Source organism: Mercurialis annua, linkage group LG5 (assembly GCF_937616625.2).
Source record: "Mercurialis annua linkage group LG5, ddMerAnnu1.2, whole genome shotgun sequence".
NCBI lineage: Eukaryota > Viridiplantae > Streptophyta > Magnoliopsida > Malpighiales > Euphorbiaceae > Mercurialis > Mercurialis annua.
The window spans coordinates 47,839,994-47,866,533 of NC_065574.1; the positions used below are offsets into that span (position 1 = coordinate 47,839,994).

At 30.6% G+C, this 26,540-nt stretch overlaps 1 protein-coding gene and 2 long non-coding RNA genes across 5 annotated transcripts; 2 read left to right on the forward strand and 1 right to left on the reverse strand.

Moving 5' to 3' along the window:
* Positions 1-41: 41 nt before the first annotated feature.
* Positions 42-23,177, reverse strand: LOC126680427 (uncharacterized). 2 transcript variants are annotated; one of them, XR_007641150.2, is made up of 6 exons: positions 22,561-23,177; positions 21,964-22,454; positions 19,384-19,493; positions 1,442-1,637; positions 745-861; positions 42-657 (listed from the first exon to the last, which is right to left on the reverse strand). It is a non-coding gene; the product is annotated as an uncharacterized LOC126680427 (long non-coding RNA). The 2 variants fall into 2 exon arrangements; XR_007641149.2 differs by having other exon boundaries at positions 1,195-1,637.
* Positions 207-2,088, forward strand: LOC126680426 (probable NAD(P)H dehydrogenase (quinone) FQR1-like 2). Its single transcript, XM_050375554.1, has 2 exons — positions 207-691; positions 1,414-2,088. The coding sequence occupies exons 1-2, from the start codon at positions 207-209 to the stop codon at positions 1,655-1,657; spliced, it is 729 nt and encodes a 242-aa protein (XP_050231511.1). The 3' UTR covers positions 1,658-2,088.
* Positions 13,720-17,825, forward strand: LOC126680428 (uncharacterized). Of its 2 annotated transcripts, XR_007641152.2 has the most exons (3): positions 14,999-15,293; positions 16,798-16,884; positions 17,596-17,825. It is a non-coding gene; the product is annotated as an uncharacterized LOC126680428 (long non-coding RNA). The 2 variants fall into 2 exon arrangements; XR_007641151.2 differs by lacking the exon at positions 16,798-16,884 and having other exon boundaries at positions 13,720-15,293.
* Positions 23,178-26,540: the final 3,363 nt, after the last annotated feature.

Sequence of the window (26,540 nt, forward strand, 5' to 3'; positions counted from 1 at the left end):
AAAAAAAATAAAAAAAGCCAGCAAGAACAGCTAACAAAGAATAAGTCAACAGCATCAGAACTCAGGTAGATTTTCATTTCTATCCACTTCTTGATAATACTTGTCATTTGTTCTTGATCACAGTTCAAAATTTCAAGAACCATACAAAAACCAACAATTCTTGATCAAGATTCAATTTTTTTAAATAACCAAATACAAAATTTGACATGGGTAAAGGTGGTGGGTGTGTATCAAGTAAGCAAAAAATTCCAGTTTCTGATCAAGATCCCCAAACCAACATCATAAACACACCAATCCCGGTACTAAAAAGCCGAAAAATCTTCATAATATTTTATTCAATGTATGGTCATGTGGAGTTATTAGCTAGAAGAATGAAAAAAGGTGTGGATTCTGTTGAAGGGGTTGAGGGATTTTTGTACAGAGTTCCTGAGACCCTGTCGAACGAGATTTTGGTGCAAATGAAGGCGAATCGTAAGGGAAATGAGATCCCTGTGATGTCTTCAGTTAGTGAGTTGGTGAACTGTGACGGGTTTTTGTTCGGATTTCCTGCAAGATTTGGTTGTATGGCTGCTCAAATGAAGGCGTTTTTTGATTCTACTGATGAATTGTGGAGGGATCAGAAGCTTGCTGGATTGCCTGCCGGGTTTTTTGTGAGTACTGGAACGCAGGGAGGTGGGCAAGAGAGTACAATGTAAGTCTGGGAATTTTAAAGTTTTGTTTTGTATTTTTATGTTAAGTGTTTACCTATGATTTTCCGACAGTCCGGGCTTAGCCTCCCTCTAACCTTGAAGTTGTTTTTTTAAAAAAATTGCGATCCCAGCCAGGACTTTAGCCTACCCTAGCCTAATGGTAGTTCCGCCCCTGCCAATGCGCATTCAATGGTAGATTAGTAGAAGTATAAACTTTTCCAAGTATTGTATTGAAAGTTAGAACTTGATAGGTGCATCGTGTGTTTCTCGGAAACTTCTCGAGCTCTAAATTTCAGCATTTTTGTCTGAAAACGCTTATGAGACTCTGTATTTATATTAATTAGTATCATTTTCTTTATTCCCATTTCAGCATTGTCCATGTCAGCATTTCTGTTTCCATGCTACATCATGCATGAGCATTACTTAAGATTGGGTTGGAATTACGGGGTTCATAATATATCAAATCGAATCTATTTCGGAGACCTATACTGAAAACTGGACTTACCCGTAAAAAACGGCTTTCAGCCCTTAAATCTATCTTTTAAGACATTTTTTGAGGTTGTTTAAGCTTGGTATCATTAATTTTGAAGTTTACACCATGAAGCTTTTGCAGTTTGGATTTGTTACCAATGATCCAATGGAACAGAAATGTATTGAATAGCTTTGATTTGGTGTATGCAAGTGAAGAACTGGTTGAGACTAGTTTATTTGATTTGAATTGCAGATGCACAGCAGTGACTCAGCTAGCTCACCATGGCATGCTATATGTTCCAATTGGTTACACTTTTGGATCAGAAATGTTCACAATGGATTCCATTAGAGGGGGCTCTCCTTATGGCGCCGGAATCTTCTCCGGCGATGGATCCCGGCAACCAACCGACACAGAGTTGGCTCTTGCTGAACATCAAGGTAAATACATGGCTTCAGTTGTCAAGAGGTTTGCTAAACCTGGTAATACCCATACATAATGTTATTAGTAATACCAACATCATTTAGCTAACCTAGGAGCTTGTGATTTTTTTTTCTTTTCATATGCTTCAACTTCAAATCTACACTACAAAAACTTATAGAGTTGTACGTTTTGGATTCCGTTTTTTTCTAAAAATGTTTATGAAACTCAAAAATATTATATTTACAACCTACTTTTATAGAAAAATATCATTTTATCGTTTTTCATTTGATGATAGTTTGCTTAAGAATAGGTTGTAGATATAAAATTTTAGAGTTTCAAAAGTATTTTGGAAATAAATACGAAATAGTGAATATAAGACTCGATAAAGTTTCGTGCTATATATACATATTTGTAAATTATTTAAAAGTGTTTTATTTGATTGTAAATGTATTTTCTCTCATCTAAAGTGTCATATTTGATCAATAAAAGTTGTGAGATTTTGTTTTAGATCCTAACCTCTTGTGTTTCTGAAAGACCGCTTGTAATTCTTTGCCTCCATGTTATCCTCAATATATATTGGCTTAAACAAAAGAGTCTTTATCCCACACAACGGATGTGCCACGTCATTTTTACAACAAGCCAATAATCATTTGCGATAGAGAATCTTTATTTATTGCTTATTTTTTTATCATTAAACATTTGCACATGGCTAACGCCTCATTGGTTTGTTGCACGAATGACGTGGCGCAACCGTTGCGTTGTATAATTATTCTAAAAAAAATTTATGCAGAATGGTTTAGAGGAAAAATTTATCACTTCGAGCTAAAAAGGGCCGTTTTCATGCATGATTACTATTATAGGCTTGGATTGGACCATAGCTTTTTTGAAAATATAAATAGGCTTGAGTATATATGGGCCTAAATTTGTGGGCCTGGCTAAAAACTTCAAATGCGGGTCTAACACTTTTTTTAGAGAAAATTACACCAAATCACCCAAAAACTCAAAAGTTTGTATAAATCATCCAACTTTTTTTCTTTTTGCAAAAATCTCTCAATTTTAAAAGATTCTTTTGATCTCTACCTTTTAATAGTTGTGATTACTATTTTATCCCTATGGTGTATTTTATCTATTGTGTTTTCATTACACCTAATAATTTCTCCTCATTTTATATAAACCGGGCCAATTCTAACCGAACCACCACCGGTTAGATCATTATTGGCCGATCAACGGCCGGACCACCGCGGTCAACGCCGGACCACCGCGGTCAACGGCCGGACCACCACCATTACTGGTTTGTGGTCTAACCATTTTTAATGGCTGAATTTTAAAAGATTCTTTTCATCTCTATCTTTTAATAGTTGTGATTACTATTTTATCCCTATGGTGTATTTTACCTATTGTGTTTTCATTACACCTAATAATTTCTCCTCATTTTATATAAACCGGGCCAATTCTAACCGAACCACCACCGGTTAGATCATTATTGGCCGATCAACGGCCGGACCACCGCGGTCAACGCCGGACCTAGAGGTGGCCACGGTTCATAACCCGGCGGTTCCGGTTCGGAACCGCCGGGTCACGGTTCAAGAAAAAGTGGAACCGGCCCGGAACCGCCTAAGAGACCAAAAAGTGGAACCGGCACGGAGATAGTATTACAAGAAAATAAATTTTTTTTTTTTAAAAAGTTAAAATATTAACCAAAACTTTTACTAAAATAAATATAACATATATTTTATTGCAAAAAGTAAATATATTATATAATAAAGATATAATATATATTTTAAATATATAATATATATTTTAAATATATAATATATATTTTTTATTAACGGGTTCGACCCTTGAACCGCCGGTTCCGACCTGGAACCGCCGGGTCACGGTTCAACAAATCTGGAACCGGCCCGAAACCGCCCTTTATACGGTTCCGGGCCGGTTTTAGTCCGGTTCCGGGTTTGACCGGTTCCGGTTCCGGGCCGGTTCACGGGCTGACCCGGCCTATGGCCACCTCTAGCCGGACCACCGCGGTCAACGGCCGGACCACCACCATTACTGGTTTGTGGTCTAACCATTTTTAATGGCTGGACCAATTTTAGTTAGATAATTAAAAATTAAATAAAACACCATTTGTGGTTGAGGGGATTTGAACCCTTGACCTCTTATAAGAGAGAGGTTGTGCTTTGCCATTAAGGCAAAGGCTAATTGTTGTCAACATTTACTCTATAATATATATGTATAACTGATTATAAATTTAAATTAACTTATTAGAATGAAATTAATTTATAATGTAAATTAAATATCAACTTAAATTAAATTTATTATAAGTTTAATATTAAATTAGTCTAATTAAATTTATTTATTTATTAAATATTTATACAATAAAAAAATAAAATATATATATATATATATTTATATTTTATACAATTTATTAATATATAAGTAAAACTAGTAAAAATATTTCACTTTTTAAAATTGAAAAATATAATGGTTTAATGGTCGTGGTCGGATATGTGGTAGTGGGACCCCCGTGGTGTGCAAAAACTCAATAAGAACTCAATATAAACTCAATGACGACTTAATGTCAATTCAATGATAACTTAATGTCAACTTCATTATGTATACTATTAAAAGTAATTTATAATATAACAAATAAACTAATAGTAATTTGAAAGTAAATTATTTAAGGTTTTATTAAAATAAAATAAACTGAAAATAATTTTAATATAAGTAAACTGAATATAAACTTAATATTAACTCAATGTCAACTCAATATAAACTCAAAGTAAACATAATGTGAACTCAATATAAATTTAATATAAATTTAATGTTCACTGAATGTTAATTCAAAGTAAATATTTTGATAAATAATTATAAATTTAAAATAAAATTATTTTATATTATTATGTAAAATTGTGTAAATTTAATGTCAACTCAATATGGACTTAATGTCAACTCAATGACAACTCAATATCAACTCAATGTAAACTTAATGTCAACTCAATGTAAATTTAATGTATTTTAGTAAGTATAATTTTAAAAATTAATTTAATATTAGCTCAATGTAAATTTAATATCAACTCAATGTCGACTCAATGTCAACTCAATGTAATCCTAATATCAACTCAATGTAAACCTAATGTAAATCCGAAATAATTTTTTAGTAAATTATTTTAATTTTAAAATGTAAATTAATATCAACTCAATGTAAACTTAATAACTCAACGTCGACTCAATGTCAACTCAATGTAAACCTAATATCGACTCAATGTCAACTCAATATCAACTCAATGTAAACCTAATGTCAATCCGAAGTAATGTTTTAGTAAATTATTTTAATTTTCAAATGTAAATTAATATCAACTCAATGTAAACTTAATAACTCAACGTCAACTCAATGTAAGCCTAATGGCGACTCTATGTCAACTCAATGTAAACCTAATTTCAATCCAAAGTAATTTTTTAGTAAATTATTTTAATTTTGAAATGTAAATTAATATCAACTGAATGCAAACTTAATAACTGAACGCCGACTCAATGTCAAACTAATGTCAACTCAATGTCAACTCAATGTAAAGCTAATATCGACTCAATATAAACCTAATATCAACTCAATGTAAACTTAATATAAATTAAATTTCATATCAACTCAACGTCGACTCAATGTCAAGTGAATGTAAATCTAATATAAACTCAATGTAAAATTGATGTAAACTACATGTCAATTCAAAGTAAATGTTTTAGTAAATTATTATAATTTTAAAAATTAACTTAATATCAACTCAACATCGACTTAATATCAATTTAATGACAGCTCAATGTCAACTCAATGTAAACCTAATGCCAATTCAATGTAATCCTAATGTCAACTCAGTGTAAATCTCATGTCAATGCATGCAAACCTAATGTCAACTCAATATAAATTTAATGTCAATCCGAAATAGTAAATATTTTAATTTTGAAATGTAACTTAATATCAACTCAACGTAAACCTAATGTCAACTCGATATAAATCTAATGTCAACTCAATGTAAACTTGATGAAGGTTGCATGTCAATTTAAAGCAATTTTTTTAGTAATTTATAATAATTTTAAAAACTAACTTTATATCAACTAAATTAACTTATATAATTTATTTTGAGTTTATATCGAGTTGACATTAAGTTAATTGTGTTTCTAATACATTAATTTATAAATTTATTTTAACTTAATTTACTTTAAGTTAATATTTAATTTACACTAGTATTAATTTAATTAGAATAAATTAATTTAAATTTTAGCAAGCGTAATATTTTATTAGTATTTTATAATAATATATTATTTATAATCAACCATTTTAATATGTTTATATTTAGTTTAAATGCTTTCTTATACATTATTAAAGAGTATATGTATATATAATAAAGAGTAATTAAAGACAACAAACATGTCTTGCCTTGATATATTGTATTTTATTTAATTTTTTTAAAATCTCACCACTATAGTTGACTGCCGTTGACCGCGGGTTGACTTCTGTTGAGTTCTGTTGACCGCGGGTTGACCGCAGTGGTTCGGCCGTTGACCGGCGTTGACCGCGGTGGTCCGGCCGTTGACCGGCGTTGACCGCGGTGACCGCGGTGGTCCGTCCGGAATTTGGCCGGTGGTCCGGCCGGTCGGACCGAAATTTGGCCGGTGGTCGGTGGCAGTTGGTTAGATTGTCTAACCAAATCTAGATTTGCCACGTGTCATCATTTGATTGACTCAAATATAGACCAATGAAATGTTGACAAATACCAAGGACAATATTGTCTCATTTTCTTTTATTTTGGGTTATGAGGGATTTTTGTAAACTTTTTATTTTTTTTGAGAGATTTTTGCCAAAATCAAAATGGTGAGGAAAAGTGAAACACCATAGCATTTTTAGGGGATTTGTGTAAAAAAACCCTTTTTTTTTATAAAATAGCTACAATTCTCACTGCATTTCTTTTATAAATCATCTACAATTCTCATTATATTTCTTTTGTAAATTAGCTACAATTCTCATTGTATTTCTTTTATAAATCAGTTACGATTCTCACTAGATTTCTTTTATAAGTTACCTACAATTCTCACTACATTTCTTCTAAAATCAGCTATAGTTTTCACTACATTTTTTTTATAAATTAGCTACATAATATACAAAGAAACCAGACATGTCCCTCTCTCTTCATTCAAACTAAGGTCCACGAAGCTGCTCTTAAGGTCTGAAAGGAAAGAATTAAACGATACATTTTGATAATATCAAGACTTTGAATTACAGATATGCCAATTCAAGTTTTTTTTTGGTGGCCGGCCGATCATAAGATTATGTACCGACTAAGGTTATAACCTTTGTTTTAGTTGAAATAGTTAAATCAAGTTATAATGATCTTACTCTTACTTTTCATCACTTGTTTGCTTGATTGCTTCTCTTAAAGATGATGAGATTATGATATGTTTCTTCTAACTTTTTAAATTATGTTATAAAAATAGGAAAACAAAGAGATTATAAAATAGAACAAAGGAATTAAACTGAAAAAAATGTTTTGTATGTATATTTTTGTTTGGGCTGGCTGGCTGATTATAAGCTACTACGACAATATATTAGATTTTTCCGATTAGTATTTACTTTTTGGCTGATAAAAAATTACAAACCTTTACTTTTTTTTTTCAGTAGCACATTAACCTTGTAAAACGGTCAATTTTACCCTATTTCATATTTTTAACTTTCAATAGCACACTAAATCTTTATTAAAATGGAAACCTTTGCTACAAAAATTATAGTGCTGAAGTAAAGCAAATTTTTTGCTACAAAAAGTATAAACTAAAGTTAGACTTTAACAATTGATAGTGGAAATAATAAAACCATGATGAATCACTAATCCCAACTGAAAACCCATGACGTCCAAATGTGCACCATTCAAGACCAAATTGTTTTCACCCAATTCCTAAAACACAATGAAACTTCAAATAAAAGTTGTAAAAAGACAGCAGCCTTATGTCTCCTCTTCTCATAATTTTTTTTAAACAAATCTATAAGCCAATTTTTTATTGAAATCATTTTGCATGTTACTTAAGCATAAATATGGAGACATTCTCTATAAATGTGAGAAACCACAAAATACATCTTAAAAATGCTAGAAAGACATTCAAATTATTGATCCATCAATTGCTAAGGGACTATTTTTATCTTGTGACTAAGGGCATTGACACCATACAAAAAGTCAGTTTCTAGCCAAAGGTTAAACCAACTTTTTTGCCAAGCCACTTGATGGAGAATGTGAGGGGTACTTTTGTAATTTCTGATTTCTGCAATACTGTAGTAGAAATATAGTTTTTATTTTTAGTAGGAGTCCTATTTAGTTAGAAGTTCTATTTAGCTTAGAAGTCCTATTTAGTTTAGAAGTCTTGTTAAGTATTGATTAGGATTTTAGATCCTATTAGTATTAGGATTAGTTTTAAGTATATAAATAGCTAGTCTATTGTTATTTTTCGGCACGTAATTTTGATAATAAAAAAATATTGTTTTCCAGCAATCTTTACGAATTGTGCGACTCAATTCTCTAGGTGTGACTCCTAGGCCTTCTAAGTGTGACTCTTAGAAGTTTTCTTTTATTTTCTATCTAATTCTTATTACTCCATACCTGATTTTCAGATAATTTTGATATGAAATTCAGACCTCAATTTCAAGTTATTCAGTAATTAACCTTACATCAGCCTTACCTAACCTGTCCTACATCACCACTTTAACTGCAGATTTTGCAGCTCTTAACTGAGCTATAAAAGCATAACTAGAGCCGGTACCAAAAGAAAAAGATTATTTTGAAAATCGGAAGATCCCACATGTTCCTGCCATACCTGGAGATCCCGCTGCGAAACCATCTGTATTAACTTTGATCCAATTAGCCAGAGGAGTATGCTAGCTAACATGAATGATAGATGAAGGTTTTCCAGGTATTTTCTTAATATTGACAAGCGATAATATGCGAATCTTACTCGAATCATTTCTCAATGAACAACATTTAAATTAATATGCCTCTCGAATATTATCCAAATATGAATCTCAAAGCAACATGAATATTTATTTGAATGTCGTCAAAAATTGTTGCATTCCTTATTTTCCAAATTACCCAAACAACCAATTATCGAAGTACAACAAAGATTTACAATCTGAGAGATGAACCTATGACATAGCATCAATAACCACATTAAAAATATTAGTAAAAATTGATTTTTTTTCCCAAAAAGCATGAAGATAAAATTTCATATTACAGCTGAAAAGCGAAATTAATAAATAATTGAGTATAATCTCCCAAATTAGCATTACAAAGTCGGTAAGCAGAAGAAAAAAACACCTTTTTTGTAACATAGTGTTTGTAGGGATACAACCAATAATTGCCCGCCAACAGTCTAAAGGACGAAATGGAGGGAGGAACTCCATCCAAATGAATGAACACCACGGAAGCTGATTGTTAGCTAAATAAAGATGTGAATACATATTCTTCAATGAGAAAGACCTATCCATAAAATGCTTCTATATATAAATATCAGTATCATGGTGAATAACTTTAATAGAAGCAATATTATCATTCACTTCATCATTTTAAATATGGCTCAACTTCCACAGATCATGAGTTAAATACTCTGAAACAGTGTTCAAAATATATTTTTGCTCTTTAATTGGAATTTCCAATTGAGAAGCAACATCAGGGGTAATCCAACCATCCATCCAAAAATTAAACGAGTTTTCACCAATTGACTAAACACTATCAGAACCTAAACTAGCATATCAATGTTTTATAGAGGACCAAATTATAGAGGAGCTGAAATAAATAATTTGAGAAATAACCGAGGGAGTGAAAAATATTTTCCGAATGACATAGAAACATAATCATTAGACAGAAGTAATTTACAAGCCATTTCCAAAATTACGACTTCATTCAACGTAGAAAGATATTTAATACTCAAACCTCCTTATTTTAATTGAACACAACATCTTTTCCACTTTGAATGAAGGAGTTTGCAATTGTTTGTAGAACCAAACTACAAAAATAAGAGTTACCTTACATACATGGTAGCTAATCTGTTTGTGATAGTTGGTTCGATAGTCTTTTGCATACTATCGAATTAAAGGGGTTGGAAATGTACAATTGTTTCTGGTGGTGTATATTATTTGGTGGGAATAGCAGTTTTGTGTTTCACCACATCATATGCGATTATGATAGTAAGCCGAGCTATTGTGGGAATTGCATTCGACATTTTTTTTTACAATTGCTCCTGTATATATAGCTGAATTATTTCCCTATCGTATTTGAGTCTTTTTATCATGCTTCCCTGAGGTTTAACTTTTTATTTTTCATTCTGCTTTTTTTATTAACTTTTAGTTTTTTTTTCATATTCATTTAAATGCTGAAATTAAATAATAGTTGAGGCTGAAAATATAATTTTATCATTCATAATATGTTCTATAAGTATTTATGATTTATTTATTTTGATAATTAGTAAATAATATGTTGAGATGATACAATGTTGAAGCATGTTTTTGAATTCAAAAAACGTTTGTTGATGATGAGATCATGTTAGAGTTCTCAAATTAACCTTATTTCCATTTTTAACAAAATTATTTTTATTTTTAATATTGCCAAATTTAAGAATTGAAACTTTTCTATCATGTAATAATAACCTTATTTTTGCAAATTATATAACATATTCGACTTTTAACTACTGCTATGATACATAAATTTATGACTGCTGATTATATTCTTTATAGTATCTTTTGGTTCTTTTCAATATTGGATTCTTGTTGCCATACATATATTTTCCGAAATAAAAAATTTGCCAATTGATTTGACATGGAAGATACATATAGCGACCAATGTTATATCAGCTTTATTGATGATATTAGTTATATTACTTATTCCAGAGTCACCTTGGTGGCTAATGGCACAAGGAAATATTTACATACATATGTGATACCATACCGATGCGAAACTGATATAGCGAAGGCTAATTGCAGATTGCATGAAATGAAGCTTCTTCTTAGTACCCCACTAGATGACAACTACGATAATATTATTCAGAATTTGATGCCTTTGGATGTTAAGAAAGTAGACTTTAAATAGTTAATTCATGAAAAACTAGCACGAAAGATTTTAATATTAATAATCGGATTAAACTTAATTCAACAAGCATCATCAGTAGAGTCGATGATGTCTAATTTTTTTATTGACAATCAATCCATATAAGGAACAAGAGTTTACATCGGATTATCTTACACTATAGTTCTCTTATTAATTAAGACAATTGTTTTGCCGTTGTCAATGTGGCTTTTGGATAAGTGCGGTCGTCGTCCTCTTTAATTAATCATCATTAGAATCATGGCTACCCTTTTAGGATTTTATGGACTATCAAATTTGATATATTTGGATAATAATAGTCATCATATTCTACAAAGTATAGTGGCAGCTATGAATGTGCTTCATGTCGCCTTCTACTTCATAGGGCTAGGATCTATTACCTGGATTTATAGCTCAGAGGTGTTCCCGAGTGAACTCCGAGTTGAAGGAATGATTTGCGGAATAATAACAAATAGATTGAGATTGATTATTATTTTTTATATACATTCGGCAATGATGTCTATTTTGCCCTATAGTGGAGTCATACTTGTTTTATATTTTATCATTGTCGATATGGTTTTTTTTTTTTTCAAAATAATTAAAAAAACTTGTAGTGAAATCCTTAAAGGATTACGCACTTGATAAATAAGAACGATGATGTACATGTATATCTATTCACATGTAGATATATTGAGTTTATAACTTTTGTTATCATGTACATCATCATTCCCAACTATTAAATATGTAATCCTTCAAGGATTTCACTACATGTTTTTTTAATTATTTTGAAACAAAAAACAAAACTCATATCGACAATGATAAAATATAAAACAAGTATGACTCCACTATAGGGCAAAATAGACATCATTGCCGAATGTATATAAAAAATAATAATCAATCTCAATCTATTTGTTATTATTCCGCAAATCATTCCTTCAACTCGGAGTTCACTCGGGAACACCTCTGAGCTATAAATCCAGGTAATAGGTCCTAGCCCTATGAAGTAGAAGGCGACATGAAGCACATTCATAGCTGCCACTATACTTTGTAGAATATGATGACTATTATTATCCAAATATATCAAATTTGATAGTCCATAAAATCCTAAAAGGGTAGCCATGATTCTAATGATGATTAATAAAAGAGGACGACGACCGCACTTATCCAAAAGCCACATTGACAACGGCAAAACAATTGTCTTAATTAATAAGAGAACTATAGTGTAAGATAATCCGATGTAAACTTTTGTTCCTTATATAGATTGACTCTATTGATGATGCTTGTTGAATAAAGTTTAATCCAATTACTTATATTAAAATCTTTCGCGCTAGTTTTTCATGAATTAACTACTTAAAATCTACGTTCTTAACATCCAAATGCATCAAATTTTGAATAATATCGTCGTCGTTGTCATCTAGTGGGGTACTAAGAAAAAGTTTCATTTCATGCAATCTGCAATTAGTCCTCGCTATATTAGTATCGCATCAGTATAGTATCACATATGTATCTTTAATTTTTTCTTGTGCCATTAGCCACCAAGGTGACTCTGGAATAAGTAACATAACCAATATTATCAATAAAACTGATATAACATTGGTCGCTATATATATCTTTCATGTCAAAACCATTGCCAAATTTTTTATTAATAGGAAATAGACGCATGACAATAAGAATCTAATATTGAAAAGTACCTAAAAGTATTATAAAGAATATAATCATCAATCACACATTTATGTAGCATAAGAGTAGTTAAAAATTAAATATGCAACATAATTTGCACAATAAGGTTATTTTTACATGATAAAAAAGTTTCAATTCTCAAATTTGACGATATTAAAAATGAAAATATTTTTTTTAAAAAATGGTAATTAGGTTAATTTGAGAACTCCAACATGATCTCATCATCAACAAATGTTTTTTGAATTCAAAAACATGCTTCAACATTATATCATCTCAACATAATATTGACTAAATATCAAAACAAATAAATCATAAAAACTTATAGAACATATTAGAATGATAAAATTATAGTTTCAGCCTCAACTATTAATTAATTTCAGCATTTAAATGAATATAAAAAAACAAACTAAAAGTTAATATAAAAAAATAAAATGAAAAGGAAAAAGTCAAACGCCAGGGAAGTATGACATGCAAACTCAAATATGATAAGGAGACAACTCTGCTATATATACAAGAACAATTGTAAAAAAAATATCGAATGCAATTCCTATAATAGCTCGACTCACTATCATAATCGCATATGATGTGGTGAAATACAAATCTGCTATTCCCACCAAATAAAATTCACCACCAGAAATAATTGTACATCTCTGATCACTTTAATTCGATAGTATGTCAGATACTATCAAACCAACGATCGCAAACAGATTAGTTACCATATATGTAAGGTAACTCTTATTTTGTGGTCTGGTTCTACAAACAATTGCAAACTCGTTCATCTAAAGTGGAAAATATGTTGTGTTCAATTAAAAGAAGGAGGTTTGGATATTAAAACTCTTTCTATGTTGAATGAAGTCATAATTTTGAAAACGGCTTAGAAATTGCTTATATCTAATGATTATGTTTCTACTCTTATTCAGAACATATTTTTCACTCCCTCGGGTATTTCCCGAATTACTTATTTCAGTTCCTCTATAATTTGGTCCTCTATGAAACATCACTATGCTAGTTTAGATTTTGATAGTGTTTGGTCAATTGGTGAAAACTCCACGTTAAATTTTTAGACGGATGGTTGGATTGCCTCTAATGTTGCTTCTTAATTGGAATTTCCAATTAAAGAGGAAAAATACATTTTGAACACTGTTTCAGAGTATTTAACTCATGATGTGTGAAAGTTGTACCATATTCAAAATGATGAATTGAAGGATAATATTAATTTTTTAAGCTATTCACCATGATATTGATATTTTTACATAGAAGCATCTTATGGATGGATCTTTTTTAGTGAAGAATATGTATACACATCTTAATTCAGCTAACGATCCGCTTTTGTGGTGTTCATTCATTAGGAAGAAATTCCTCCCTCTCTCTCGTTCTTTAAACTGTTGGTGGATATTTATTGGTTGTCTCCCTACAGACAATATGTTACAAAAAAGGAATATTTCTTTTTCTTCTGCTTGCTGACTTTGTAATGCTAATTCGAAAGATTAAACCCATTTATCTATATTGCCCCTTTTCAGCTAAAATATAGAATTCTATCTCCATGCTTTTTGAAAAAACATTTCCAGTTTTTGGTAATATGTTGAATCTTGTTATTGATGCTTTGAATCATAGGTTTAGCTCTCAAATTGCAACTCTTTGGTGTACTTCGATTGTTTAGTTTGTCTGGGTAATTTGGAAAACAAGGAATGCAAGAATTTTTGACGACATTCAATCAAACATTCATGTTTCTTTGAGATTCATTTAGAAATATATTCGAGAGACATATTACTTTAAATGTGGTTTTATGAGAAATGATCCGAGAGATTCACATATTATTGCTTCTTAATATTAAAAAAGTTCCCCAAAACCTCCATCTATCATTCTTGTTAGCTGGAATCCTTCTCTGGCTAATTGGATCAAAGTTAATATAAATGGTTCTGCAGCGGGATATTCGAGTATGGCAGGTGCATGTGGAATCTTTCAGAATACAAAACGATTTTCAAAAGGAGCTTTTTCTTTTGATATTGGCTTTAGTTGTGTTTTTGTAGCTGAATTAAGAGCTGCAATATTTGAAGTTAAAGTGGTTTGGCAAAAAGGTTAGTTTAACCTTTGGCTAAAATCTGGCTCTTTGTATATTGTCAATGCGCTTAGTTACAAGACCAAAATAACCTTGACAATTGATGGATCAATGGTTTGAATCTCTTCATGTAATACCCCGTACTTTTAGAAGTGCCAAGTAAGGTGCCACGAAGCACAAGTGTGAGAATTTAATTGGGGATTTCGAAATTTAGTTTGAGAAATAAGAAAATAGACCAAAGTGAGTTTATTAAATTTTTTGTAAAATAATAATTTCAGTAAAATTATTATTTGATAAAATTGGAATTTATCGGGACTAGAGAAAAATAAATAAACTAAATGATAAGTCTCGAATTAATAAATGTTACGACAAAATTCGTAAAATAAAATTAAGGAGTTAAGATTACACTTTATACAACTTGGACACAAGAATTTTAATTAAGCGGAACTTGATTATCGGAATAAGGAAAGTAAATAAATAATGCGGAGTCCATTATTTATCGATAAATGAAAATCGTTAAGGTTCCGTTTAATTATAAAAAGAATTGGAAATAATTTGAAGAAAATTGAAAGCTAAAGGATTGAATTGTAAGAAGTGTTAAAATTCAAGCTTTCATATAAACTTTTTCCCCACATATTCATTAAGAAAATGACACCTAATTCCCTCCACCTCTTCAAGATTTATCTAGCAAGCCAAGGACCCAAAATCAGAAATCCCCAATACCCTCAACTTCCTTTGCCGAAGCTCCATCTCCATGTTCTTCTTCTTCTTATGCGAGTTGGGCGACGGGGATCATAACTCAACAAATTGATCATCAAATTTAGCGGTTTAAGCGCGGTTGTAAAGCCAACACACCAAGGGTTAAGGTAACCTCTCAAACTTTGAATTTGGTTAAGAAATTAGGGCTGACTGTTGAGTTGAAATGAGTTGAAATTCTATTTTTCTGTTTTGAATTTAATTGCAGAAATTGATGATTTGTTGATGGTTTTGGATGAGGTTTGAGAGTTGTGTGTGTGCTAATGTTAGGGAGTCGATGTGAGGTCGAGATACCACGTTGGGGCAAGCCGAGAGTGGCTCGGTTCTGCTCAAAACGAGCAGAACCATTCTGCTCATATGAGCAGAATATTCTGCTCAAACGAGCAGAATGAACTCTGCTCATATGAGCAGAGTTCGGCGGCTAAAAGGGGACTGCTTGGGCAGTCCCCGATCAACCAAGGGTGTCGTTTTTTTAGCGTATGATCAGTCCTAAGTAACGATGTATTTAAACGAGCTTAAAACAGTAAGTTGTAGAGGTTCAAAACTGAGTTTGTAAAATAGATAAAGTGCAGCCCCAAAACAGTGTGAGTTGCTAAGTTTGAGCCAATATACGAAGGTCCCCGAGCGATGATTTTTGAGAAGGCTTGAGTAGTATATCGTGAGGGATATACGGAGAGTAAAACGTGATAGTCGGATTAGAATTTAAATGATTAAATAGGGCTGTGATGATTGAAATAGATAGGGTGTTGAAAGTGTGAAAATCTGGAAATGACATAATCAAGTCATGAAGGCTACTTCGCATATAAAAACGGACCCCAATCCGTAATAATATTAACCCAAAGATGAGTAGAATAAATAAATGGTGTTGCATAGATGAGATTCAAGGAAAATAAACGTGGTGTTGTTAAGTCGGATTAAAAATTATCCGTGTTTGAAGTTGAGTCAAAAACTGGAAATATAAGTTAGAAAAATAAACTAAGTGTTAAAATATAACAAAAGGGAAACTTTGGAATTAAATTGTGAACAAATGGTAAGTCGGAATCAATTGAAATCTTCACGGATATTGTAGAGGGAAGTGTGAAGTTTAAGAATGTCAGATTGTTTTTGGAAAATATCCGCTGTAGTTACCCTGTTCCGCTGTCTGAAACAGCAGCGTTAGAAGGCTGTTTTTAACAGCTTTAATTTCCAGATTTGAGGTACCAACTTCAGGACTGATTTCCGATACCTTCGGGTGCTAGTTTAAGTCCGAGGTCTAAACAAAAGTTTTAGACGACATTCCGAACTTTAGGAATGTCAATTTTATTTTGAATTTGGACCACTTTAATTGACGGTTTTAGTAGCTCAAAGATGGTCCAAAAACACGAAATAAATAGGAAAAATTTAAAGAGTTATCTTTGAGGAAAATTTTGGAAACATTAAAGATGTCAAATGAAGTTCGAGTCTAAATGAAAGTTTTAGACGATGTTGCGGACTATGGAAATGTCCAATTTATTTTGAGTACGGGCTATTTTAAATAAGCGGTTTCGGTAGCCAAAGTTGGCTAGAAACCCAATTTTTGGATAAGTAATTCTAGTTAGATTTTTATTAATTAGTGCGATTATCAAATTTTCGTAGACTCGACGAGACGATTACTAACGGGACTCGGAACGTGACGAACGCGATACCGTTTTACGAATTCTCGAAGATTATGGTTAGCAAGTGGTGAGTTTACAATTTACTTTTGTGCTTTATTAATAAAAGCAATTTATTTTAATTATCATTATTATTAATGCATCGCATAAAGCATTATTATTCATAATGATTATTATTTTTTATTGAATGTTTATTTCTTATAAAATAAAACTAGTATAATGATCCGAGGAAACGAGCTACCTATTGGGCATCAATAGGCTGTGTGATCACCAGTGTCCGGTCAGTCATAGAATTAGCATTAATAGATGTTGGTATCTAAAAATGTTTGATATGAGCTCATTGTATGATGATTATGTTTGGGAATGAGGAGGACTATGTTTGGTAGATACGAGGTAACTCGGTCGAACTATCTCGGGACCCGTATCTAGTGAGTAACTCGGTTGAACTATCTCGGGACTCACACCTTGGGATTAAGCAGTGACATGATGTAACTCGGTTGAACTATCTCGGGACTATGTCACGTGGTAACGAGTAACTCGGTTGAACTATCTCGGGACCGTACCACTTGGATCAAAATGATTTGATACAGTATGAATGGATACAATATGAATAGGATACGGATAGGGAATAGTATGAGTTTAAGATTAAGGTTTCAATCGGATCTAATACTTGATATATATTAAGTTCTCTATATATGTTTTGTTTTTAAATGCAATGTTATTTTATATAACACTATTAGTAAAGTGTAAACTCACTCAGCGTTGTCTGACCCCCCAACAGTGTTTTATTTCAGGTGATAGTATTTGAAGAGATGGACTTCCATTCTTGTTCCGGAAGTCTGCAATATATAAAGTATGTATTGAAGTACGCTTCAATTCGTAGCGCTGCAGTAGTCAGTAGATGTCAAACTATATTTGACTTTATGTATTGAAAGAGGTTCAGTTGTTAATTTTATAAAATATATATACATGGTTTTATAAAGCTATGGTTTTTACTGTTTGATTTCTTTACCAATTGCCCATGCGTGGAATTGGTTGTGGTTATAAATTGAAACAGGGCAGTTCTAGATATGAGATATCGCTTTTTAAGACCCTGGTTTCTACGAATCGTTTTGCAGCGGTTTTCGGAAAAATGAATATGGTATTTTGATATTTAATACTGTATTGTTAAAGAAGTTTTCTGAAAACGTTTTATGCATAATTATATATTTTGATCGCGAAAAATTTATACTCGTTTTAGGCTTGCTACGGGTTTCGGAGCTACCACTCCCATTCCCTAGCGCCGGTCGCGGCTCGAGATTTCGGGTCGTGACACTTCATATCATTTGTAAGATGTATTTTGTGCATGGTTTCCCACATCTATAGAGAGTGTAACTCATTGACTGATCTTATTTATAAGCATGTAGTTTCATCGACAACTCATCTTTGGTTTGGCTTACAGATTTGTTTAAATTTTTTTATGGGAAGAGGAGGCCTAAGGCTGTTTTTTTTTACAATTTTTATTTGAAATTTCATCGTGTTTTCTAGAACTGGGTGAATTTTTTTTTGGTCTTGAATGTTGCACATCTAAATGTGATGGATTTTTAGTTGAGACTAGTGTTTCATCATGATTTTATTATTCCCCTATCAATTGTTAAAGTCTAACTTTAGTTTAGACTATTTGTAGCAAAGGTTTTGCCTTGCTTTAAAACTATTTTTGTAATTGATTATAATTCATTTTAATAATATTTGATAATGAGAAAAATAATTTTATGCTAAGAGGGTGTCAACCTAATAGAGATGTTCGGGTATGTTACCTGATTTATCGAGTCCAACTTTTTAATTTAAAAAAACTCTTATTTTTTGGGATTTTGAACATGTTATAACTACTAAAAATCTTGATTTTAGCGACAAAAAAAAAGGAATCCGTCGGCATTTTCCTCATCACTAAGTGATTTAGAGACGAGGGAAGAGCGTTTGTAGTTAAATGTTTTGTGTCGTCATCAAAGACGTTTGTGGACGACGCCTTTGACGGCTCACAACGAAATTGGCGACGAGATTTTGCCACTATACATCCAAGTGCGGTCTGAATTCATTTCTATAACATGTACATTTAGGTGTATTAAATACTCGATGTCACATAATTAACGAAATTGATTGCTAAAAAGATAGGGCCCTGTTCCATCCGCAAAACTAGCAGCCCATAATTCAATCACGATATATGTATAAACATGAAGAAAAATATTTGGCATCCTTCTAGTGTAGTTGTCCAAGTGCATTATATAATATATGCTGGATAACGCCAAATATATATTCCTTAAGGAAAAAACGTTACGCAACATATACTAAATAACCACTCAGAGAATATACGCCATAAAATTGTTAAATATTTTCTACTGTATCTACACATATATGTTTTCATGTATACGTAGACATTAGTTTTTTGAACCACACACATGTACAATCCCGTGTCGTTCAATCTATTGAAGACGTAGGACGAATTTTCTACGACTAATTAAATTTTTATCTGGTTTGAATAATATTCATTCTACTATAACTAAAATGAAAAACAGTAAACAACAATACTTACTTGTTGAAGAGCAGAACTGCAAAGAGCACAGTGGATAAGGTTGAATCAGTACAAACAAACGTCTGCAGATATTAACGTCTATCATCAACCGTCAGCGAAAGCAAACAAGCCTATATTAATAGTTTTTGATCAGTTTTTCATAACATTACAAATTAACTAATTCAAGGTATGCTTTTTCTAATTTAATTGTTATTAAATTTTTAACCAACATTCGGCAGCATTATCTCTAAAAATAAGCAGCACCCATTTTTCAGGAAAACCTTGTAAATATACAATATATATTTCAAAATAACCAACACACCAATTCATCTCAATTCTTCAAATTAAAATTTCTATTAATCAATTGGGCTATTTTTTTCAAACTTATTTCAATTACAAAAAAAATTCTAGATTATTATAGACTAACATAATTAACCTAATAAACTAACTTAATTATGAATATATAACTACAAATTAAAATATTAACTACCTTAACAATATAATTAATCTTATAATTTAATTTATCCTAAACAAACAAAATTTTAATTAATATAATTAATAAAATTAAAATTTAGCTTAAGTTAACTAATTTAATTTAACTTAATTAACAAAACTATAATTTAATATGAATTAAGCTAATTAACTTATTAATAAACTAATTTAATTACTTAAAATTAATTTTAATTATTAATAAAAATAATTAAATTTCAGTTTATTCATAATTAAATTTAATAAATTTTAGTTTATTAGTAATTTATTAATTATTAATTTACTAACCTAAATCTAATTAGTAATGAACAACCAAAGCGATAAAAATAAAAACAAAACTTTGGGGAGTAGGATGGAAAGCAACAAGGAAGCGGAACCAGAGGGGTGGCCGGACAGCGGAACGACGACGGTAGGGGAGTCTATTTTGACGGATTAATTAAAAAACCCACTAACTAATTATTATTAGTGGATGGCAGCCGGAGCGAAGAGATCGATGGAGGACAGAGGAGAGCCGCAGGGAAGGATTTTGCCGGAGGAAGGAGAAGAGATCGCCGGAGGAGAAGGAGCTGCGGATCGCTGGAGGGAAGGATAAAATAACCAGAGGAGGAAAAGGAGAGAAAGAAGAAAAGTGGGAGAAGAAGGGCTTGTTCCATTATTTAGGTTTAATTTACCGACAGATTGTTTCCTTCGGAAATCTGTCGGTAAGTTTAAGTAAAATGTTGTGTTTTACTTAAACTTAATGAATGCAGGCAAATTAGCGACGGATTGAAAACATCTGTCACTAAATTGCTAAAACGAAACGATGCGTTTTGTTGGGTGAACAACTAGCAACAAATTTTACAAATATGTTGCTAAATTTTTTCGACGGATGTGGTATTTCGTTGGCAAATTTCATTTTAACTTGGCGGGGAGATGTTACGTCAAATTAGCGACGGACATTTTTCCAACAATTGGAAATGGATAATTAATCTGTCACCAAGTTCGTCGGCAAAAATGAATTTACCGATGAATTTTAGGCCCGTTGCTGAGATCCGTTGATAAATTCAACATTTTTAGTAGTGAATATAAGATATATAGTATTGAATATAAAATAAAGTAAATAATTAACTTACCGAATCCAGCTTCAAAAGTAACTCTAGAGGCTATAATAGAATAGGAAAAAATTTAAATTTTTTGAAGTATAACGGGCCATGAATCCTACAACAACAATAGTTTGAATACATGAAACTGCTTATATAATATGCAATGACATAGTAAAAATGCTGATCAAACTAATTATCAGACCCAACTCATTTATTCAAACATAGTTAATTTGTTTGTTGAAATCTGAATACTACAATTGGTATTTATGCCACATTTTATATTTTCGAGGTAGAAAACTAATACAATTCATACGCTCCATGTACGGAGCAAAAAGTGGAGTCTTGGTCAGAGCAAGCCGCCTTATTTTATTATCATACATAATTTCGAGAAGTTCACCCGTAATTAAAGCTAGAAACGCCTTATTTTCTTTCGAATATATCTATCTATCTATATACATATGTATGTAGATATACCTATATTATGTACATATATTAAAATAATTAAGATTACATGAGTCTTTTAGGAAGTACATAAAAAAGGAAGCATTAAAAAAGTTAGCATATTTTCTTTTTGAGAAAAAAAAAAGTTAACATTTCTTTTATAAAAAAAGTTAGCATATTAATACATAACATTATACCTAAAAAAAGTTAGCATATTAATACATAACATTATACCTAAAAGTAATAGTGACAAAATACAGCAAATATTTTAAAGGTTCTGTGCTCTCATCAAATGTGAAAGTACTTCCACTTGGTCATGAGTTCGTTATATAATGTTGATAATTACTAATTCAATTATCCTCTAGTGATAATAATTATCACGTGACCCAAGGACTCATAAAATTTATCACATATGTCTATACTCTATAGTTATCTGGCTTATAAATAAATAATGATACTTTGAAATAAATAAATAAATAATAATTTTTTTTGAGATAAATAAATAATGATTTAGTCGCTGCAATGGAAGAAAAGTAAGAAAAAAATTAAAAAGAAGATTTAAAAACAGATTAAAAAAAAATTAGCTTACCGAATGCAACAACAAAAACTACGAGATGTTGTAGAGGCACAACCAAATCCGATGATGGTGTCTAAAAAAACAAAATACATACAATTTAGCTAAACTATTAAATATAAGTCATATTCTTAGATATCTAATTTTTAAGAATAATGATACTGATGATTTAAATAAGAAATTAAATTCACAACCAGCAAATTGAATTAAAACCAAGAGCATCAATTAATTTTTTAAGAATAATGATACTTATGATTTAAATAAGAAATTAAATCCACTTATCTCTCATCTCGAAACTGTAGAAAAATTTTTGAGCCCCTGATTGTATATATCCGGTCGTCCGAGTGAGGGGGCCGAGAGAAAATGCAAACGGATTTAACAATGCTCTCAATAATTCATTAGAATTATCAAAAGAAGAGTTCACAGAGCATAAAAAGACACTCATCCTCGTCGGACCGTTCCGTCATTTTGACCTCCGGTTCCGATATCACATGCGGAATCATCGCCTGAAAAATACAAAAAAAGCAATTGATAGTATTTTTTTTTTCGTTCATATAAATTTATAAAACATGCAGTAGTTATAATTCTTGAAAAAACGGTCAAATTTCTCACCGATTGCTCTTGACATGGCTAAAACACCTCAGACGTACGCTCGGCCCGTCTCAGCAGATTACACGGCCACCGGCTTCTTTGTTTCGGCGCGTGATAAGTAAATTCCAGTATTCTTAATTTTCTTTTCTTCATCAATTGTAACTGTTTGGGTAGTTTTTGAAGATCTAATAGTTTATAATGAACTGTATGCTGTTCTTTCTCTTTGATTTATAGTTAAATACGGCACTTCTTTTCACACAATACCAACTTTCTAGTTTCTTTTCATCATCACCACCATTTTTTCCTCATTTGTTTTCCATCACCACAATCTCGCTACTGCAACAGTACGGAGGTTTCCGACCGTACGGAGAGCGCGGCGGCGCGCACTTCTGGATAGCGGAGAGAAGGGTGGTCGGGTGAGAGGTTGTGGACGGGGACTGTCGTCGACTGTACAGTGTAATCTTTAGAAAAAAATTTACTTTGATTTGGGAGAATTTGTAAGCAAATTATTGTTTCCATTCTTGAAAGTGAGGGAAAGAGTGTGAAGTTTTAAGATTGGAGGAAAAAGATAGAGAAAATGAGTGATTGTTAGAAGAAGAGTTGAGGAAGAAGGTGGGTTTATTACGGTAATTAGGACAGTCACTGCAAGTATATTGAAACTTTTTAATAAAAGTCCATTTGTTACGAAAAATTATTACATAAATTTGGTCTAACACGTCATCTAAAAAATAAACCAATTAAATTAGGACACATAATTTTATTTATCGTCCATATCATTCATATATTTACATTAATAGCTTTTATTCAAAATTTAAATAAAGATTTGTTAAATATAGCAATTCATTTACTATATAAAAAAAAATCACACTAATAAAGAAAGTACAATATTTATTAATTGAAAATTTACATTTCCTTAAACGTCTTAATAATTATTATGAAAATTATAATCTCTTTCTTCAATTAAAGATAACTATAATTTCTTAACAGTTTACACAATAATAAATAAAAGGAGAAGATTTTAGAAGTATAAAAAAATAGCTTTTTGTATTTTTGTTTTATACAAAATTTTTTCTGTGAGTTTATAAAAAAAAAATTAAAAAAAGTTAAAAGAACCATTAATTTTCAGATTTGTTTTTTACAAAAGTGTGCCTCATAATTAAATTTATCATATTTTATTTTCTAATATACATTTTTTTCCGTTAACTATGCAAGAATTGAAAGCAGCTAAATTTTAAGAAATTATAACTTTCATAATAATCATTAAGACTTTTAAGGAAATGTAAATTTTCAATTAAGAAAGAATTGTACTTTCTTTATTAGTGTGATTTTATGTAGTAAATGAATTGCTATATATAATAAATGTTTATTAAACTTTTAAATAAAAGCTATCAATGTAAATATATGAATGATATGGACAAATAAAATTATGTGTTCTAATTTAATTTGTTTTCTGTTTAGATGACGTTTTAGACCAAATTTATGTAATAATTTCTCGTTTGTTACCCCTCAAGTATATTAATACATAGTTGATAAGTATGTGATACATTTTTAATATATTTTTGATATATTTTTGACCGTTCATTTTTTCTGTTTTTTTATTATATTTTTTTTATAAATATTTAATATATTTCAAATATATTAGATAATTATTAATTTATTATTTTAAAAAATAAATAGTTAAACAGCGTTTATGTGGGTTAATTTATCTTTTCAAATTCTTAAATCGAGAAAGTGAATTGGATATAGTAAAATTGGAGTTTAATTAACCAAATTAATTAAACTATGTATTATTATTTTTTATTTTATTCATTTAATTGAATCAACCGACTAGTTGGTTACTGATACTGTCAAATTTTAAATTTTATGTTGTAATTACAAATTAGGATAAATTTCGTGTATGCATTTGCAATTAATCCTAATTAAAATTGTGATTATGACCTTTTTCTTCCACCATACTCCCATTAGCCTTAAATCTGGCCTCATTAGGCTGAATACAGGGGCGGAACCACGTTCAGGCTAGGGTAGGCTTGAGCCATGGCTGCCGTCGGAAAATCGAGAGTCGGAGGTGTAAGCATCGAAGGCAGGCGTGAAGTTGTTGAGTTTCAGCCATGGCTGACGGCGCTGGGCTGTATTTGTTGAGGAAGAAGATAGGAAAAACGTGGGAAATTATGATTCTTTTAGGTTTTACTTTTTGAGGAACAAAACGAAATGTCGTTTAATCACTTTCCTTTGAAATTTGAAAGGGCTTACTTTACCGAGTTTACTAACCAATTAGTCAATTACTATGCTATTAATTTCCATCATTACCCACATTTCTTTTCTCAAATTATAACACCCAACACATAATTCTTAAAAATTAATTTCTATTAGTTCTCCATTTTTTTAACCAAATTTTTTAAACTACTTAACATAATCCTCAATTTCTTTAATGTTAACATTTCTATATTTTAACCAAAAAGTATCAATTTTAGTAATTTTCTAATCTTTTCTCTTTTAAATTAATTCCCCTCCAATTTGGGTAGTTTTTTTTTTCTTTTTTTATTTTATTAGTTCAAATTGATTTAGTTTATATATCTATATTGTTTCATAATAACTATACAAAATAAATTTTTAGGTTATTTAAATTAATTTATTATGTAAAATCAAACAATTGATTAGACTACTATAATTAATTTTTTCAATTATTGTCATTTTATTTTATTTTATTGATTACTAATTTTATTTTATCCATAATCGATGAATTTTTCTATTTGATTTTTTTTTGAATATTTAAAAAATTTACTTTGAGAAAAACTGATCAAAATAAATCAACCGAAGACCATATATTATTATTATTTTTACAAAAATATAATTTCCAGCTCACTGTTTGTAAAAGTGCGTTCTATTTTTTTTTTGCAAAAATTAATATATTATTTTTACAAAGATACGCTTTTGGTAGATTTTAGTAGATTATTCGGTAAGTTTTAATAAATCGTCATGTATTTTGCAAAAATAAAAAATTAGTAAACGCAAAACCTTGTACAAATCTAAAAAACATACAAGGCATTATTTTCTCTAAATTATTTGCTATGTAACATATGTTGTTGTTTTTTATAGTATAGATTTTATGCGAAATGATATTTATCATACATTAATTATATGTCATTTAGCCCGGGCTGGAAAAAATTCCTGGTTCCGCCACTGGCTGAATACATGCAAATTCAATCGATTATGAAAATGCCATTGATATCCATTCACTTGATTTTATGTACTTATTTCATTGTAGAATTTATTATTCGTTTACATCTGTAATAATTCTATACTAAAATAAATGAAATTCTTTAACTCTGATTTTTATGTATTTTTTTTTTTGGTAAGCCCATCCGGTTTCCAAGGCTTCGCCCTGACTAATCCGGATCCGACCCGTGTCGCGCACCTGGCATGGTGGGTGAGTCTTCCAGTGGGAATTTTCTGCATTCACAAGGACTCGAACCCGAGACCTTGTTTAAGCGATACCAAGCCGCTTACCATTTGTACCAACTCCCATTAGTTCTGATTTTTATGTATTCATCATGATATGAGATTAATTGGGCTGCTTATTAAGGAAAGTGATTATTAATTTATTATTTGTACTATAAATTTCTGTATTGTCTAACACACCACATGTAGTGGAAAAGCATCTTCATAAAATGTCGTTTTCTTAATGCTAATTGAAGGTCTGAATAATAACGATGGCCTTTCTTTTCTTCATACTTATCATAATAAACTCCTCAATGTCATCCGAATATTTAAAAAATTACAACCTTAGTTCCTACAAATTAATATAAGTTATATTTTAATTATTTAATCTTTTTTTATTTTTTTATTTTTCAAATGATACTCCTAAAACTATAATTCATATCTTAACATTTTATCATGAATGAAAATTAAATTAATAAAACTTATCTCATAAATTAATTAATAAAATAGTCTAAATTGTAATTCATTTTAATAATTTAAATTTTTTGTAACAGTTACATATA